Here is an 18,843-nt window from a genome sequence, read left to right as displayed (position 1 = left end):
AGGCGGGATGAGGGGATTATAGGATATACAAATTTCAAAATGATAGCATTTTTACTGCTTAACTATACAGCCCCTAAAGCTCCGTTGCCGTGCAGTGAGAGAAACGTCTTCTCTCACTTCGGCGTTCGTTTAAGAAACGTTCCTGGAAGCTGCGCGCCGCTTCTCTAATGATTGAAACTTTTCGACACTGGCAAATTCTATTCAACATGCGTACGCATTTATCTATTAGCTTTTAACAAAAGTTGTTGCACTCGATCGCAGTTGCCTCACCTTCCAACTAATGGCAAAGCGCTAGCAGCCGCTCTTTGTGTTTTGCTAATTACGTTTATGTAGGAGAACGAAACTTCACTGCAGATTCGTATGTTAAACTAGAAGTATCCTGTTTAGAAGGGGACAATTGCAATTGTAGAAAGGTCAATCTGTCCTTCAGCTGTTTTTTAGCAAATTATTTTCTGCCCACGAAATTTCGCTTACAACTCAATCAAGGTAACGTTAAGCCTCAATACCACCACGACCATAACAGGCTCGTTAATAATTTTTGGTCAGGTCGGCCAAGCGTAACTTGGTAGTTCTGAACGCGTTTTTTCCTAAGCCATTTAAAGTAGGTCTAAAAAAATTGACCTTAGGAAACTGGATTTCGTAACCAAATAAACCATCAAACACATACCTATAAGTATCGATCAATACGATCTGAGCGAGTTAACTTGGCGTACACGTACGTTCGCGTTGATCATCTGGAACTGAAGTCAAATATTTCGAAAGAATGGGGTGGGCTTTAGAAGTATAACCTGACCCACTGGTTTATGCACGCAGGTCGTTTAGATCGAATTGATATTACATTTACGAACGAAGCACTCCTACAACGAAAAGTACAGTCAATGAAACGTTATAACGTAACTTTCGGAGCACGTAAATCTGCTTTTAAATGACGCTGCGAACGGTCCGCCAGCGCTTGCAGTAACCCGTGAGCTAGATAAGGCAAATTTCTTGGCATTTAAGCTGATTTCGTTCTTCTAATCGTTACTGATTTTGCTTGATGATCGTTCCTGAACGAGCCCTGGGTTACCTTTGGGTTCTCTTTGTGAGCAGAACTTATCCAAAATTGGCCCTGATTTCGAAGATACTTATTTATTTGTTCTATTTTCGAGAAGGCAATTTTATAGTTATTGTCAGCTTGTCTCGAATTCGCTGCAAGCAGTAGATTCAAGTTAGATTCGAATCCTATATTCAGACCAACTTACCAACCCTTAAGCGGATCAAAAAAGGTTTCTTCGACCAGGTAAAAGACAGTCCCTGTTGTCGTTTGATAGCGTAGCCTGATTAACACATGCTTAATAAACGAAGATACTAAAAGCAACATAGCTCTAAGCCTATATTGTTACTACCGTTGAGCTTAACTATAACAGCGGTAGTAGTAATAGTCAATGTTTTTTTCCTACTATTATTTATTCTGCCAAGCGGTACAGGCTCAGCGATTTTCAGGACAAGACCTCACCCCATATAGGCAAGGTAAATTTTTTTGCGATTCATAAAAATGTATCGACGTTCGAATGATATCGTACATCTGCCGATGAACTTCAAGGACTGACAATACTATTCGTTAGCAGTACTTTAAAGTTCTTCGTTCAATATGTGTAATCGAATACAAGGGCTAAGTTCTCATCGGTCGGCTTACGATACACTATAGATAAATAGATCACAGTATCACATAAACTTACCCTGAAGTTCCCATGTTTTACCGATTCCAACATTTATCAAGTAGGCGTGGACAATTCTTAATCGTTAAAAAGATTGATTCCAGTAACACAAAAACGACAATACATGTTTGCGGTGGGTGCACTATGTAAAAATGAACAGAATCGAGGATGGTGGCGAACATTTTAACTTTTTTTTTTATTTAGACAAAAAAAAAAAACGCACATTATCAATGAGTCATTTTACATTGGGAAATCGCGCCGCCATACTTATCATATTATCTGCAGTATTTATACTGTCGTAATTCGTTATCAACATTTCCCGTTGTGCGCAACTTTGTACAGAGGACAAATTGGATAGCATTTATTTGAGTCTTCCTGATTTTGTTAATCGTATCCTTTGTTGACGTTGCTTCGTGCGCCATGAGTTTCGGTACCATATCTACAATTGATGGTTTGATCTTTACAAGCGGCAGCCTTCACATAATCGCACACTTCGAAAGTCTTCCTTTGCCGTCCAACTGTACATAACATTTACAAGATATAGGTATACTTCTATTTGTTCGTTAAATTGGGATTTAACAATAGGCGCAAGGAGAACTCCGCCAAGGATTTCGTTAAAGACAATCTGCTTATTGCATCTCGTATGTGTTTATGCTGTTTGCTTACTGATCCTATTTACAAAAGAAAGTACATTTATGTACATACGTCTAAAAATAGAGTGACGGCTATCGGTTCGTTCGTTCGTTCTCGTCAATCTTCTAATTCAATTTTCGAAGTTTTTCTCAACACTTTCTTATCTTCTTCTTACCCGCTCACACGCATATATACAATAAATACGTTGCTCTGCCAGTGATTGGGCCTTGTTCTGCCTATCCCACGTTTCTGGTTTTGCCTCCACTCCCTATTTGGCTGCAGAATCCGCTTTTATTATTACTACTAATACAATTAGTTACAAATTCGTCCACTGCCTTATAATATCAAAACCGTTTAGAGATCTTCATTTGTTTTGCGGCAAAATAAAATGACATAATGGCCCTTGTTTCATGGAATGTTTCAGGACACTACGGTAGAAACGTCTCTTCCTTCAACAGGGTAAGATCAGCTAGAGGTTTTTGTTTTGCGATTTCCCGTATTCATTGACGAACATCTAAAAGTGTGACAGCAACCATCTAGGGCCCATCCGTTCACATAAAAGAGATTTAAATTTTGGGTATTGTTAGAATTGATGTTACAATTCGGAATCGCTCTCCGCAGCTCGGGTTAGTGTGGCTGCTCGGCTGCCTACTATGGAACGCAACGACATACGGTGCGCATGTGGCCCCGCCATAAGCGATACGTCGTACACAGGCGAGAGTTCTTCCGATGAACGCGTCGGTGGTGGACAAGGATCAAAGCTAGGGGTCATTGCGCTTGGGTACGGGGCCATGTTAGTTGATATAGCGGAGTTAGCCACAGCAGCTACGACTGCTGGGGGCATCGGTGGAGGTGGCGGCCGCTGTTGCGTCGGCGGAAGTCGTTCAATAATCACGCTACGCCGAGATCCATTCGACGAGTCCCCCGAACTCAGTGCGGTCATCGGGTATCCCGGGTGTGGTGGACCAGACGGGCCTCCAGAATCTCCCCCAGAACCGACTACCGGACTAATCTTAGCCATTTCTGCAAAGAGATTCGGCAATTTGTGATACTGTGGGCTCCAGTCGTTCAAATAATCCCAGTTGTACGAACCGGCAACTTCCTCTTCACTGTGCACAATCGAACTTAGAGAGCCGGCAACAGGTGGCTGACGCATTTTAACCGGTGGAGGTCCTCGCTGTGGTACGGCTTGGTCGTCGAGGTCATCGAGTTTCTCGTAGATGATATTAGACATCCCGTCGCAATCGCCACCTTCGATCTTGGCATAGTCTCCTTGAGTGCTCTTTTCGGAGCCCGTGTAGATGCCAAGCCGCGCTAGATACTCTTGTGTGTTTTGAGCTGATATCACGCTCGTGGCATCCTCTCCGCCACAGTGGGCTCGATGCGTCATGTTAAGCATCCGGCCTTCATTGATCATGCGGATCTCATCGTCTTCATCGGCACTTCGGCTGGATACGCATCTCTTGTCGTATCCCGTCGTCATGTGGGCCTCGTCAGGCGTGTCGTAGTGCGAAATCTCGTTGTAGTGTGGCGGGTACGTGAGGTTTGGATATCGGCGTGCGTCCATGGCATCTATGGTATCTTCGAATCCGCGGGCAGCTTCAGGTTTGTTGGCTTCCTTCGACAAAGTGCGATACTTGGAGAAGAGCATAAGGCTGAGCAGGATCAATAAGGCGAAGCCGAGAAGTATTAGCAACGCGTAAATCCACGCGGCCACTCCGCTTTCTGACAGATTCTCAGTTACAAGACTGGCGTTCAGAGAAAAGTCGACGGTGAGCTGTACGGTGGTAAGGCTCGTCAACGAATTTGTCCGACCACTACCAGCTTCCACGGTCAGCGCTATTTCAACAACTCGTTTCGGAGAGGAAATCGGCTCGACGACATAGATGACTCCGGTGGTCGCGTTCACTTGGAAATTCGGTTGGGTTGGTGATCGCAGCCAATATGACACAATACCGTCGGATCCTCCGTCGACGTCGGTTGCTTCAACACGTCCGACGCCATAGCCTTTCGGGGCATTTCCAGGAACTGTGAAATGGTACACCGGTTTGAGAAACTCTGGTGGATACTCGTCTTTGCCCTGGATGTCAACTTGAACCTGGGCATGGGCGTACTTACCGCCAGCATCGATGGCCACTACAGTAAAATGGTACCGCTTTTTGCTTTCAAAATCAAAAACCGCATTCGTCGTAACTAGCCCGCTTTCAGCGTTTATGCTAAACTTGTCTCTTGCGTCGGCCTCTAAAATGCTGTAATTAAGCGCGCCGTAACGGCCCTTATCCCTGTCGCTAGCGTGGGCAGTGAAAACCACACTTCCGACAGGAGCTGACTCTTGAACGAACTCATTGTAACGCGACACTGGAAATACAGGTGCGTTGTCGTTTTCGTCCTTAACTTTTATTGAGACGCCGACAAGCGAAGCAAGCGCAGGATTTAGCAAATCGATGGCCCGTACTATAAACCTGAATTCTTCCGTGGCGTCAAAGTCGAGTTCTTTGAGCAGCACGATGTTCCCGGTACGATTACCAATTTCAAACTGGCCCTTTTCATTCCCTGATGTTATGTCGTAAGCAACGTCACTTTCTGCATCCTTATCTATGGCGACCACTTGCAGAATCATAGTGCCTACCCGGGTAAGCTCCGACAATAAAATTTCGTAGCGGCTCTTACTAAATACTGGAGGCGAATCATTCACGTCGTTGACATCGACAGCCAGAACCGTGGTGACATTTATGATTTCGCGTTTACGGTGCGGGAAAGCCACAACCTTAAGCTCAAAATGCCGTTGCGTTTCACGATCAAGTCGCCCAGCCGTTTGTACCCTGCCCTTGCTGTCGATTGCGAAAAGACCATCTTCATTGCCCTCATAGATGTCAAACGAGAGCTTCGACTCAGCAGTCTTGGCACCGTTATGAAGATCGACAGTGCTGAGGTTCGCCACCGTTGAGCCAATTGGCGCTGATTCGAGGATCGAAGCCGAATAACTCTTCTCGGCGAAATTATAGGGTTTTTCTAGAAGACTCGAAGTTTGTATACGCAGCGGCACGGCCGTACTGAACGAGGGGCTTCCCTCATCCTCTGCGACGACTGAGAGATAGGCAATGACATTCGGTTTTAGAGACACTCCCTCCCGAAGTGAAATTTCCCCTGTTTTCCGATTGATCTTGAGGAATTCACACTTTGGCCGAATCTTGTATGTGACACGATTATTGTCCGACAAGTCAGCGTCTGTAGCGTTTACCGTAAGAATGACTCCCCCACTACTTGAGCTCAGCATCGCCGTGTACGCCGATTCATTGAATTTCGGAGCATGGTCATTAACATCGAGAACGATTACAGATACCGTCGTCTCTGCCGTGTGTGCACCATCGGTCGCCATTACTGTTACGGAGTAATTCGTCTGCGTCTCGAAGTCCAGTTGCCTCGCCAGCGTCAGCTGACCCGAGAACGCGTCGATTGTAAACGTGTTATCAGAGTTTCGCAGGTTGTATACGAGCGCCGGATGTGCATCAACATCGTTCGCTGTGATCACCGAAACGACCCCCCCTACCAGTTTATCTTCACGAACTTTAAGCGGATCGTACGGGGGAAAAACGGGCTGGTTATCATTGACATCCACCACCGATACGTGCACGGTCGTCGTGCCGGTCAACGGTGGCAACCCTTCATCAGTTGCGATTACCGTCAGCGTATACGTGTCGCGGATTTCTCTGTCCAACACGATGTTCGTTCGAATCACACCGGGGCTAGAAGTATCGACGGCGAAGGCATTGTCGTGATTGCCGTCCACAATGTGGTACATCACATGACCATTACCATGTTCCTCATCCTCATCAATAGCGGACAGCTGCACGACAACTTCACCCCGTCGATTGCCTTCGGCCACCGATGCGACATAGTGAGTTTGCGAGAACCGCGGCGTATTGTCGTTCTTATCACGAAGGTTCACCTGTAGACGGGCATAGCCATAACTCGGTTCCCCGTTGCGGATGCTCTTCGCGATTACGATTGTGGTAATTGCCTGCTGTTGTTTATAGTTGAGTTTGAGCGAATTGTTCACTCGCACGACGCCCGTGCTATGATTGATCGAAAATTCGTCCGAGTCACTATCGAACGAGTAGGTAATGTCCTGCGAGCTCATAAGATCATTGAACGCTCTTATAGTGGTGATTTCCGCACCATAATTGGGATTCTCCAAAATGTAGGCTGCATACTTTTCCTGCTCGAAGTGAAGCTCTTGGTGGTGTGAGGTTTTGCCCACGTGAACTTCAAGGACGCCCAGTGAAGATTTCGGTACTTCGCCACGGTCGCTAGCCACGATCTCGACGTGAAGGACCTTGCCATTGTAGTTGTACACGCTCTGAACTAATGTAACCTGGCCAGAGTATGGATCAATGTTGAAGAGGTTATTATGAAGTCCTTGCTCGCTAAATGTATAGGAAACATCAGCGTTCTGGCCGTCGTCATCGTCTTCAGCCACGACTCGCTCGATCTTGGCGCCGATAGGGGCATCAGGTGAGATTTCAGCAATGAATGGGTATCGAATAAATACGGGCTTGTGGTCGTTTGCGTCTGTGATAGCGATGTGTACCGTTGCCGAATGAAATCGTGATTCATAGGCCCCGTTATCGGATGCGCGAACCTCGAGCGTGTAGCTTTGTTCGTGTTCTCGATCGAAATGGCCAGTAGTTAGGATGTGCCCCGTCTCACTGTCAATGCCAAACGGCACACCAGTCGCATTAATCAACGAGTAGGTTACCTTGCCATTAGCCCCCTCGTCGATGTCATGCGCCTTTACCATAAGAACTTCGGTCCCGATTTCCGCATCCTCTTTCACCTGAGCACTGTACTCGCTATGTTCGAACTGAGGATCGTTGTCATTTTGGTCGAGCACGTGCACTTCAAGATTGCAGCGGCCAATTTTTGGCGGCACTCCTTGATCTTGAGCATGGATGGTGAGTCGGTAAACCGGCAGCGTCTCACGATCGAGACCCTTACAACTCAAACTGCCGGAGTATGGGTCGATGGCGAACATGTTTCCGTCGTTGCCTTCGGCAATATTATAGATTACGTCGCCATTCTGTCCTGCGTCGCGGTCGTTCGCGTGCAGCCGATGAATCACAGATAGCCCTCGATTCTCGGGAATATACAGAGGATAACAGCTCTCTCCAAAGTCCGGTGCATGATCATTAGCGTCGAGAACATCGATAATTAAATTGGCCGAATCGAAATGTGCCACCGGAGTTGCACCGTCATCCGTGAATATTGTCAAATTGTAGCGATCGCATTGTTCTCGATCCAGAACTGCGGTGATGCGGACTTCACCAGTAATTGCGTCGACGGTGAACGGAATCGAAGGATCCTGGTGCAGCGTATACGTGACGTTCGAGCCACCGGACACGTCGTTGTCTTTTGTCGACACCCGAAGCAGAGTGCTTCCAATAGGCTTGGTTTCGGTAACATTGACATAGTACGATCGTTGAACAAACATCGGCGCACAGTCGTTTACATCGCGAATCTTCACACGAAGTGATTGAACGGTGTAGCGTCTAGAGCGGCCATTATCTCTTGCGGTGATATTCAGCACAATTTCCTGCGTTAATTCACGGTCAAGGCGACGAGCTATGGTTAATCGACCAGTGTTTTCGTCCAAATGGAAGTTTCCATGAATATCTCCACTCTGAATCCGAAACGTAATGCGTCCGTTTTCACGTGAATCCCGATCGCTGGCTAGGATTGTCGTAACAACTGCGCCAACGTCCTCGTCCTCTAGAACCTCGACATAATTTTTCGATACTATCTCAGGTGAATTGTCGTTTTCGTCTTCAACGAGCAGTGTTATGGTCGCTTTGCTGCTCAGTTGAGATTCCATATCTCGAGCCTGGTCCTGGGCTTTCACTACGAAAACATATTGAGGTTGTTTTTCGTAGTCTAAGGGCTCAATCAGAGTCACAGCGCCTGAGACGGGGTCGATTGTAAACGTTTGTTTGCCCGGGCCTGCTTCAGCAATTGAATAGCGCACCTCACCATTCAAACCGCTATCTTCGTCTCGAGCCGTAATTGTCGTGAGAACACTTCCAGGAGAAGCGCTTTCACTCACAGAGAAGACGATTGGGTCAGTTGCGAATTTGGGCGCGTTGTCGTTAACATCTTCCACACGAATGTTGACATTAATTACCGAGCCTCGTGAGTCCATAACGTTATTGTCACTAGCGCTCACTTGGAGCGCGAAGTCGGGCGTACGCTCGAAGTCGATCTCGACGTTGGTATAGAGCACTCCGTTTGAACGGTCGATACTGAATGTATTGAAAGGATTGCCACTGACGATGGTATAGGTTATCAACCCGTTTTGTCCTTTGTCCTGGTCAAAAGCCTCCACAACGCCGACCTCACGGCCTGGCGGTAGGCCTTCCTGAATTGTGAAGCTGATTGTTGAACTGAAAAATGACGGCTGGTTGTCGTTGACGTCTTGCACTTTAATGGTGAGATCGAGTTTTGCCTCGAGTGATGGTGAGCCCATATCCTTAGCAACTACGCGCAGGGTGTACATGTCCTGTTGTTCGTGATCAAGGACACTTTTCGTCCTAATGAGTCCATCACTATTGACGCTGAAGAGTTGGGCTCCGTCGGATGGAGCACCCGTCGCCTCGATTTCGTAAACAATTTCAGCGTTTGCCCCTTCATCCGAGTCTGTTGCCCGTACGTGAGCCACCTCGGAACCGGCCGGTTGTTCTTCTCGAACACTGAAATCGGTCTCTTGATTATCGATGAATTGTGGCGCGTTGTCATTTTTGTCGAGGACACGGATTCGAACGCTTACCCGGGAACTCTTCGGTGTTGAGCCTTGGTCACGAGCTTCTACAACGCACTCGTAGCTCGAGCGTTTCTCCCTATCCAAACGCATTTTGGTGAACATTTCTCCTACGGACAATCATAAAAATAGTCAAGCCGGTGCCCAGTTAGAGATTGAATAATGTAGGTAAACACTACCGTGAAGTTCAGTACAATGTTGACTAGTAGTGTAGAGGCTTATATCATATAGAGAGCGAGAGAAGGTGAAACAGAAATTTGTGCAGGCTTCCAAGTGCACAAATTCAAACGTTGCGGTAAAAAACAATTATTAGAGACAACATCACGAATTAACGACGCCTTCCGCCGCAAGACGTTTTATAATTGGATTTTTTAAAATGGAAAATCACTGTTCTGCGTACCAGATGCTGGATTGATGTAGAACTCATTATCACAAGAAAGTAGGACGTATCGAAGTGCAGCATTATCGCCGAGATCCTTGTCAACGGCCTGCGCTTCACCGGCCCTTCGTCCAGGTTCGGCGTTCTCTTCAACGGCGAATTCAAATGAGTCCCTAAGGAATTGAGGTTCGTTGTCGTTCGCATCGCTAATGGTCACGTAAACGAGCGCCTGAGCCGACAATGAAGGACTTCCGTTATCGACTGCTTCAACGCTCAGCTCGTACGATTCTTCTGACTCTCGATCTAATCGTTGCCGAAGGAATATTTGACCGGTGTTTGGTGATATACCAAACCGTGGAGAAATCGTACCACCAGACTCTGTCTCCACGAGCCTATAACAGACCGAATAAAGGTACGAATTGTATGTATACAGATGGAAATATCACGGGCCTTATTTTGCTTGCTCCTACAGACCGTTAGAGGCAGATGTTGAGATCTCTAGACGGACAGAACCACCCTAATGGTCTAAAGAAATAAAGTTGGGTTGTCACCGAAGTAACGAGAAGGTACCTACCAAAATGAATGTTTTGATACCTACCTATATGTAATGCGGGCGTTATTTCCACTATCTGAATCGGCAGCAACCACCTGTAGGAAATGCTCGTCTAACTGAAGGCTCTCGTCAATCGTGACCCGGTAGGATTCGTGTTCGAATACAGGCGCGTTATCATTGACATCCTGAACTTCGACGATGATCGTCGTGTTCCCCGTCCGCGTAGGCTGTCCGCCATCTCGTGCGACCAAAATCAAGCGATACTGTTGACGCAACTCATAGTCAAGACTACGCTTGAGCATGATGGCGCCTGTTCGAGCGACTACCTGTACCAAGAAGATAACCAAACGCATTTTTGAAATTTGATGAACAATAATAGATAAATTAACAACAGGAAACAATCATAATTCAAGCTTTTCATGGAAGGAATACGTAGGGTGGGACTCAACACATAAAACATCCTATAATAAATATAATAACTAGTTTCCAAGACAGACGAAATAAATTTAAAAAAAAAAAAACCTTAAAGCTGTCAGATTCCTCAGCAAGAGCATAAGTAACTCGGCCATTTTCACCGGAATCAGCGTCTTCAGCGTGAGCCGAATATAATGGGCTACTTAGACTTGTATTTTCGGCTACAGATATCCTCACTTCGGAACTTTCGAAACACGGGTTGTTGTCGTTTACATCTTCGATTGAAATGTTGACCTGAAATAGGAACAGTTAAATGGCAAAAAACATTATTCTGCAATGTTCTGGAAAAAAAAAGACATTTCTAAAAGCTTTGCCAAAAGTTTTTAGAAATGTCATTAAAATATTAAGTGTAACCACAGTATATGAATGATTCAATAATGTTCGTTCTGGTCCCGAATTATTGGCCTGGTTACTTTTAGTCGCATGGAAACCATAGTGCCACTTACTTGAGCATGCCCGTAGGCCGGCGGGTTACCGGCGGCAGCTTGAACATTTAGAAGGACTGACGCCGCGGTCTCGAAATCGAGAGTTTTTTCAACTGAAATCAACCCTCGAATAGGGTCGATCGTAAACAAACCCTGGTCATTACCCGAACGAATCGCATAGCGCACCCCATGAGAGCCTTGATCAGCAGCACGAGCTATCACATTGCCGACGACGCTGTGAGGTGTCACGTCTTCACGAACAGGGAAAACGTATCGGGGCGCATCGAATACCGGTGTCCTCTGTTGATTTGATGACATCGCTCCAATAACACTAACATGTACGTGGACATGCGCAGGCCGTTCGGCCTCGACACCCTGACCGTCCCGGGCTGTCACGACAAGATGATGCGTCATGCCACCTGAGCTACGGCGTAAGGCTGACGTGATGTAGATCCCGCCTGTAATGAGGTTCATATACAATGTTTACACGAGACTATATGTAGTGCGATAAGGGTATTCGTTCATATGTGCGTAAGGTAGCTAGTGCTATTGTTTTAGGCACTACATCATTTTTAAACGTCAGCCTGCGTAAGGGTATATCATAAGTTAGAAAAGGGTAATACTGATATCAGAAGGTACACCTCAATATGTAATATAGGATACAGTCCAAAGACGACTTCTTGCTTTTATTAGACAATTTAACTTACAACGAAAGAAAGTTTATCGACTATTGTTTCCATTCGAAGTCTGTGTATAGCTTACAGCACTAAAGACCAACTAGCCGCTGTGCACAGCATTTGTCAACTTAACCCGGTTGGTATTATATATATTAAGTGTTTTACGTTTGGCTGCGCTGTTTCATATTTTAGGCGGTAGGCGACCCGTTCGAGCCAAAGATGAAACGTGGTTTCGAACCTAGGCTAGCTCACGTATCTTTAGACTTTGCAAGCAAACACGTCATTATCGTGTATTCCTACTATAGCTAGACTTCAAATTACACTAAGTATAATAGTAGTCACCATAGTACATTAATGATCTGCAATAAATTCTTCGTACGATTGAGCACTAGTTTTTTACAATAGCTAAGGACGATTTTTTTACATACCTGTGCTAGGATCAATACGAAAGCGTTTCTGAGCGTTTCCTTCAACAATGGAGTAGGTGACTCGTCCGTTGAGTCCAGTATCACGATCAGTGGCTACAACTACAACGATAGGTTGCGTCGTTTGATCGAAGAACTCACTTAGGGACACATTGTATTCGTCGAGTAGAAATTTTGGTCGATGGTCGTTTATGTCGAGGACGTGCACTTTTACTACGGTGGACGTACTTAGGCCGCCTAAAGTTAAAGTTAAAAAAGGATAAAATAGTCAAAATAGGCTCGTTTGTCCTACGCACTGATAGTATGCTCTATGATTAGTTTTCAGAGAATTGTATTTTTCAGCGATTCGTTTGCGGTTAAAAGAGTGGCAAGAGATAATAGGCACACATCACTGGCAGCCAACGCTTTTAAATAGATACATTTATATATACAATGTTGTTTTATTTAGCTGAATATTCTGTGATGAAGTGATTGCCCAACGGAATATGTTCCGTTTGCTTGAAGTATGAGAGGAGAGGTATCTACAAAAGAGCGTAAAAATGTCCGTAACCGTAATAAACTTGTGATATTATAGCTTACGTGTTTCGACTGCAGTGATGTAATAAAACAGATCAAATCCTTTAAATAGAAATAACTTTTCTGCTAAGCACCAACACGTGCGCACATGGTCATGTGCGAGCATGACTGCCATCGCATAATTCATTCTGTGTATTCGCAGGAGTGATCACTCTCTGGAAATCACTTAACAATCTGTTTTTAATTTCGATCCATTGAAAATTAGCCGAAGCCGACTTGAGTCATGTAAGTGTATCAGGCGCCGATCAATGAATATCTGATCGTAACAATGGCTCGGGATCAGAGTCAGCATATTGAGTAACGCCCGCGCATTTTCTCTGCTCTATATCGTTATCAGAAAAAAGTCAACCGCACCGGTCAACTCCAACGACTAACCTGCCTTGTCAGCCATTTGATCAACGGCATACGGTCGTCTTGGACCCGGAAGAAGCAAGCATCTTTAGCAATTGTATAGCCCATAGTGGACTCCGTCGACTTCGCCGCTCTCTAGCGAGCAAAGTAACTCAAAGATAATTCTCTGCCGGGTGGTAATAAACGACGAAAGACGACGACCCTCACATTTAGCGGAACCGTCGGCATTGTTTTCGTCGTCGTCGTCATTGTCGCCGTTTAGTTTATGCCCGTGTCTGCGAGAGGCAAAGGGAGTATACGAGCTCACCGTCAGTAGTGGCTATCGCGTCCATCGTAGCAGTCGCTATTACTGCCATCAACAGCGGCATGAGATGTTATCAGTCGAACTGCGCAAACAAAATGGCCGAAATCCACTTTAACTATATTACCAATTAACCTGAGCTATCCGACTTGTTTAACTTGCATTTGATTTGAGCTGAAACTACGCGTTGTGCGCCCTGCGTCTGGGACCTGTTCTTTCGTTCCTCAGCCCATATGCCTCTCGTCTGTCTTTTACCCTCAGGGGCATTTTATTATTCTGCTCCAGACCGCCAGTCCACTTACTGCCAGTATGAACTTAACTTGCCTCTTAAAATAGTACCTGGCTCAGAGTTACACTCGCACCTCGAAGGTCCATCCATGATCGTAGCCATATTGTCATTGAAGAATTTTGAAGGTATCGTTATTATTTCTATGAAACGGTCGTCCGCCGTACGTACTGCGTTATATATGCGTGTCGTTTTGAGTAGAAACAGATGTCATTTGTGTCGATCTGCTTGTAAAGAAACGCTATTGACTCGTAGGGTTATATAGGTTAGGCTTTTTGTTAATGGCTTCTTGTGGGCACGCACATATCGGTCGCCTGTAATCTGTTATCATCTGAGCGCACTTCACTATCCGGGGTTGACGTTCTTTAGTGAATTCTGTATTAGGTTTTTGTTCGTTCGTGGCTGCCTCTATGCAGAGACACACTCAGTTTTATTCCTGCATCTCGTCTCATTGCATCCGTGTAGCCTTGGACCGTTCAGTTTCGACTGATAAATAAAACGTATTTCACTTGTCTGTCGTGTCTCCGCTTTTCTGGCTATCGTATGTCATAAAATTAGAGCGTCTGCATTGGACAAGCACGACGACAACAACAATAACAACAGCAGCAGTAGCAACATAAACAATAACGAAGACGGTAGAAAATGCCGTAAGTCGAGCAGAAGTCGTCGCTGCAGGTTACAAAAAATTGAAGCCGAAGGGGAAAAGGTCGCGCAATCGACAGGAGACAACTGAGTCATAGAACAAGCAGAGATTTGGTTTGAAAACCTTGTCGACGCGAGCCATTCTGAAGTGTTGGCGGAACTTGACTGGCGTCAACTGTCGCCACTGGCAGTGCCGTTGGTTTCTAGAGTCTCAAAGTGAGCGGGATTAACGAGCGAGGACTCGTTCGTTTGATATATTTTTTATTTCGTGATTTTTCGTTATCTTCTCAAGTCGAAGAGTAGAAACAGGCAGGGATGTGAAGTAATACTGTTACTACTATGTAGAAAGGTAATTAATCTTGATAAAGGATCTTTCCGTCATATGAAATGCCGGCTTATCTAGCAAACAATTATATAGACAAAAGGGACTACAATAAGCACACAAGAATAAAATTGTACTATGCACGATACGTTGGTGTGAGAGAATAATTATTATATATTAATAGCCATCAACAGGTAGCTCACTACGAGTGTTCCAATGTAGATAAGTTGTATAGATAAGTTGTATATATATATGTATATAACGATTTGTTGGATAGATCCAAAAATGACTGGAAACGCTTCAGAGCAAATAACAAGAAGACTCAGATTACCTGTTTCTTAAGCAAACGGTAATCAGCAGACGAGATCACCAAGAAGGTACCAGGAAAATTCCGTGTACTTCTGTACTGCGTTCATACGCGCTACGCACAAAAATATGTACATAATTTAAAGTGCTTTGAAAAAGCCACCATTATGATGGAGAATCAGTTGACAAGGCATTATTTGTAAACTAGATCTTCTAGTCACCATATAATCCCCTTTACATGATATAGTATCAACAGGACCGGTAGTTGCAAAGAAGTCTGTACAAACATTATAAATGTATCGAAGTGTGAAGTTATGCCGGACTCCATCCTCGGGCTCCGCTTGACCACGCTTCCAGATGGTAATCCTTCGGCTTATGTAAATTGCGTTCGCTTTGTCTTGCCGTTTTCCTTCTATCTTCCAACGCCCGGCCTTACCTCTATGGCTAAGACGCGCGATGTTTTTGATACTTCTGGTCGTCGTCCATTTTGTGTTTTCGCCCTGTCTGAGCTAAACGCACGCCGCACTTATGCGTGTACAGATGTCCAGATCACAGTTGAATAACATTTGCATTTCAATCAATTCGAATACGCCGAGTCAGAGATGCCTCGCGTCATCGAGTAGAAGGTAAGTAATACATTTGCTCAAGACGCTTGCCAAAAGATATAAAAAAAAAACAAGTATTCAGTATAAAAAGCCACAGGACAACATGAGATTCTCATTGCAAAAATATAGAAGACTAACGTTTTGACAGTTGTGACGGAAACTCAATTGTGCGCATTGAATAGGAACTAAAGGGAGATGTGCAAAATGGGAACAAAGGAGCACCAAATAGATGGACGAGGTGGGGGTCTGTTCGAATGGGAAATGTGCGCACTTGTCCCGGGCAGTGGCGGTCTTCAAAGCTGTTTTTGAAAGTATCTAAACTTAATTTTCTCACATATTAGTTCAATTTGCGAAGTTTAACGGGATTCAATCACAAACAATCTGCCTTATTTACGAAGTCGTAAGCTTAATCAGATCCGTCTTTCGGGCTAGATCTTTGGTCTTTATTGAAATTTACCGACGGTTCGAAATTACTGTGGATATCTCTGGGAGTTACACGATAGTTTGGTCATTCACTGCTGTGGGCAAACGCAAACCAAACTGCCAGCTCGAAGACTCTGTCTCGCCGTGGTAAAATAGCACATAACCAGGAGTCGTTTATCTTGTAGACACCAACCGTTTTTCGGTTTGTTGGCCCCTTGAAAGAAACAATCGTTTGTGTCATCGCACACGTCTCAGAAGTACGGTCAACGTCTATTTAGATCAGATCGAAATCGAGTTTGTTTAACAGAAAATCGAAACGAAACATTTCGTTAGTCGCGGTAAAGTTTTATCGTCTTTGATTTACTAATCCTTTCTTTTTTTCGTCGGCGTTTTCTTCTGACAGCGGCAATGGCGTCTAATTTTCAATAGGGAATTCGTAACGCGAGTTCATGGAACGTTCCAGAACTAAAGATGGCTACGTAAAAACCATTTTGATCTCGTTAAGCCATGGGCTGCGTGCCGTTATAATTTCTATTCCGAACGCTCGCTCTACAGATCCGATCGTACTGACACATAGACCTACATATCATTACCTTGAAACTTAAACTCGGCATTTAGATATAATAGGAGCCATGGCCCTTAGCTTGTTATTCCAAAGAGAATCATGATTTAATTATATTATAATTACTTTGTTGGAAACAGCTATGCGACCACTGGCAAGAAATTGCAGGTCCATGCCCTCCGTTTTAAAAATAACCACAATATAATCTTTCTGCTTTCTGTTCAATTCTCTTCTCGCACTGTATAACTGATTTTTAGTTATTCGTGACCCAAGCCTGATGACATGCTAAAAAAAATCATTTTGCCCTAGGATGGACCAGAAAGCTAAAAGGATAATAAAGATATTCACCCCTATCGGTGGCCATTACGGGTATTTCGTAAGTGGCTCTCAACTCTCGGTCGAGTCGTGTAGCCACGCAAAGCTCTCCTGTGCGTGGGTCAATTCGAAAAGCGGATGGTGCCGATGGGCCCAAGCCAAAGTTCACGATAGCATTAACTCCGCAGTCAGGATCCGAAGCAGAAACCTGCAATCGAGATTACACATCTTAGATAACTTTAATTCTAACATGTTCACGAACGGTAGCAGAAAAGTAATCACTGTAATATGAAAGGGATCAGTTAAACGCGAATATAAGTTGTACAATTTTTCGTTGTCAAACCAATATTATCCAGGAGCTGTTCCCACGGTTCCGGAAACGGTAGCGGAAAAGTTTAGCCTCATAAATGTCGAAGAATACATTATAGAGACAATAAGCTAACGAAGAAAATCTCAAGGGCCTGCAGCGTATTCACTGACGTGAAGCCGTTCCTCTATATGTTAATAGTACGTCGAACGATCAAATAGATTTCTATATTTTCGACAAAGAACATTTCGACAAGAACAAAGTGACGTCTCAATTACAAATGAGCCTCTATTCGCAAACGTACACGATTACGCGTGTATGACAAAAGACCAGTATTTCTATTGTCGTTCGGGCCTCAATGATTATATAACAGCATCTCCAGGGCGCAAATCGTAAATGATATCTGAATAGCTGCTACAATGCAGATGATATCCTTAAATGTACTTTCTAAGCTGCTCAAGACAAGACTTCACGGACTCTCGATGACATTACAACACTACCGACCACCCAGAGCGCTGGAACGGTGTTGCTAAACAGATGTGAGTCCCGAAGAAAGCTGTGCTTGTAGCTACCGCAATTACTTTTTGATTTCGAAGATAAAATCGCAGCGTAATGGAAGGGCCGTAGAGCAACGCTTTGCGCGCCGTTCCCTCTTTTGTTTCCCTGTCTAGACAAACTCCGTTGCTACTTAACGGCGACTTGTGCAAACAGAACTCTTGACAGCTTCTATCCTCATTAATCGATGCTTTATGCCAAATCTCCTTTGGATTCACCTCCGACTCCAGGACTGCCTCAGATCAATCTAGATGGGTCACTACGGCGTGAACCGTGTTCATAGAACGAAAACGATAATGGCCGTTCTACTTTTTACATAGACATCATAATAGAAGCACACACACAACGCTTAGTCGGAAACGCTGAAGCATAAGCGGTTGGTCGGCATTGCCAGCTGTGGATTAGAGTGCTTCGGCAGGGTCACCACGACGATATGACCTACCGTCTGTATTGTTTACGTGCGAAATGCTAAAGAGATATATAATTGTCAAGGGGATTTTCCATTTAAAGATACATATGTGTATTAGCTTCTTGGTAGCTGATCGAGTAGCTCAGTGACCGCGCTCGGACGCGGCCGACGGACCCTCAAGGTGATGAATACCTACCTCATTAGTCATCATCATCATCATGAAGTTACATCGGAGCGGAAATGAAGCGAGAAGGGAACCGTCGTAAGTTAAGCAAGTATTATAGGCACTTAATTGATAGCACGATGATTTGAATGCTAACAGTGAGCGTGGATCACACCACATTTGACCTACCGCTGCTCGTCTGCGTCTACCCCCATCGCTGTCCATTGGCGCCAGAATCACGTCTTCCTAGCGGACTAATCCGCAAGTAAATATCTACGTTTTGTTGTTGTTGTCGTCACGACAGTTGTCATCCGCGCCTTGCCAATCCTTTTCTTTCCAACACGGAAACCGCCGCTCGGTGCAGTGTGTCGTCTGTGGCAGACAAGCGGGCGGCTCAGTGGACTGGAGAGCTAAACGGCCATCACCGTGCGTCACTTTTGGTGGCAGCAAGCAATTCAGGAACAGCGGGCAAGTAACTTCAAAAGGTATAGAACTAAAGACAGGCGACCGCTAGCAAACGAAGCGGCATGTACGCCTCAGCAAAATGGGCATCTTCCAGCTTTCATTTTTAAAATTCGTTAACAAGCGACGAATCAGGCGAATAGCCATTTAACTCTGGCCAGCAAGTAGCGTATATGGAGCAAAG

General features: G+C 45.0%; 1 protein-coding gene across 1 annotated transcript in view; it reads right to left on the bottom strand.

The window, feature by feature from the left end:
• Positions 1-1,864: 1,864 nt before the first annotated feature.
• The window catches only part of ds (dachsous cadherin-related 1), a 29,212-nt gene continuing 12,233 nt past the window's right edge, over positions 1,865-18,843 (bottom strand). Inside the window, exons 2-8 of the mRNA XM_022848291.2 lie at positions 16,797-16,971; positions 12,078-12,311; positions 10,994-11,430; positions 10,596-10,781; positions 10,119-10,399; positions 9,542-9,912; positions 1,865-9,251 (exon numbers count right to left, since the gene is read on the bottom strand). Of these exons, the coding sequence (XP_022704026.2) occupies positions 2,926-9,251; positions 9,542-9,912; positions 10,119-10,399; positions 10,596-10,781; positions 10,994-11,430; positions 12,078-12,311; positions 16,797-16,971 (8,010 nt within the window). The 3' untranslated portion in view covers positions 1,865-2,925. The remainder of the gene's footprint in view (positions 9,252-9,541; positions 9,913-10,118; positions 10,400-10,595; positions 10,782-10,993; positions 11,431-12,077; positions 12,312-16,796; positions 16,972-18,843) is intronic.

This window comes from Varroa jacobsoni, unplaced genomic scaffold, assembly GCF_002532875.2.
Source record: "Varroa jacobsoni isolate VJ856 unplaced genomic scaffold, vjacob_1.0 scaffold_1340, whole genome shotgun sequence".
Classification (NCBI taxonomy): Eukaryota; Metazoa; Arthropoda; class Arachnida; order Mesostigmata; family Varroidae; genus Varroa; species Varroa jacobsoni.
Note: the sequence above shows the minus strand (reverse complement) of the source record. Positions and strands in the feature narration are given on the sequence as shown.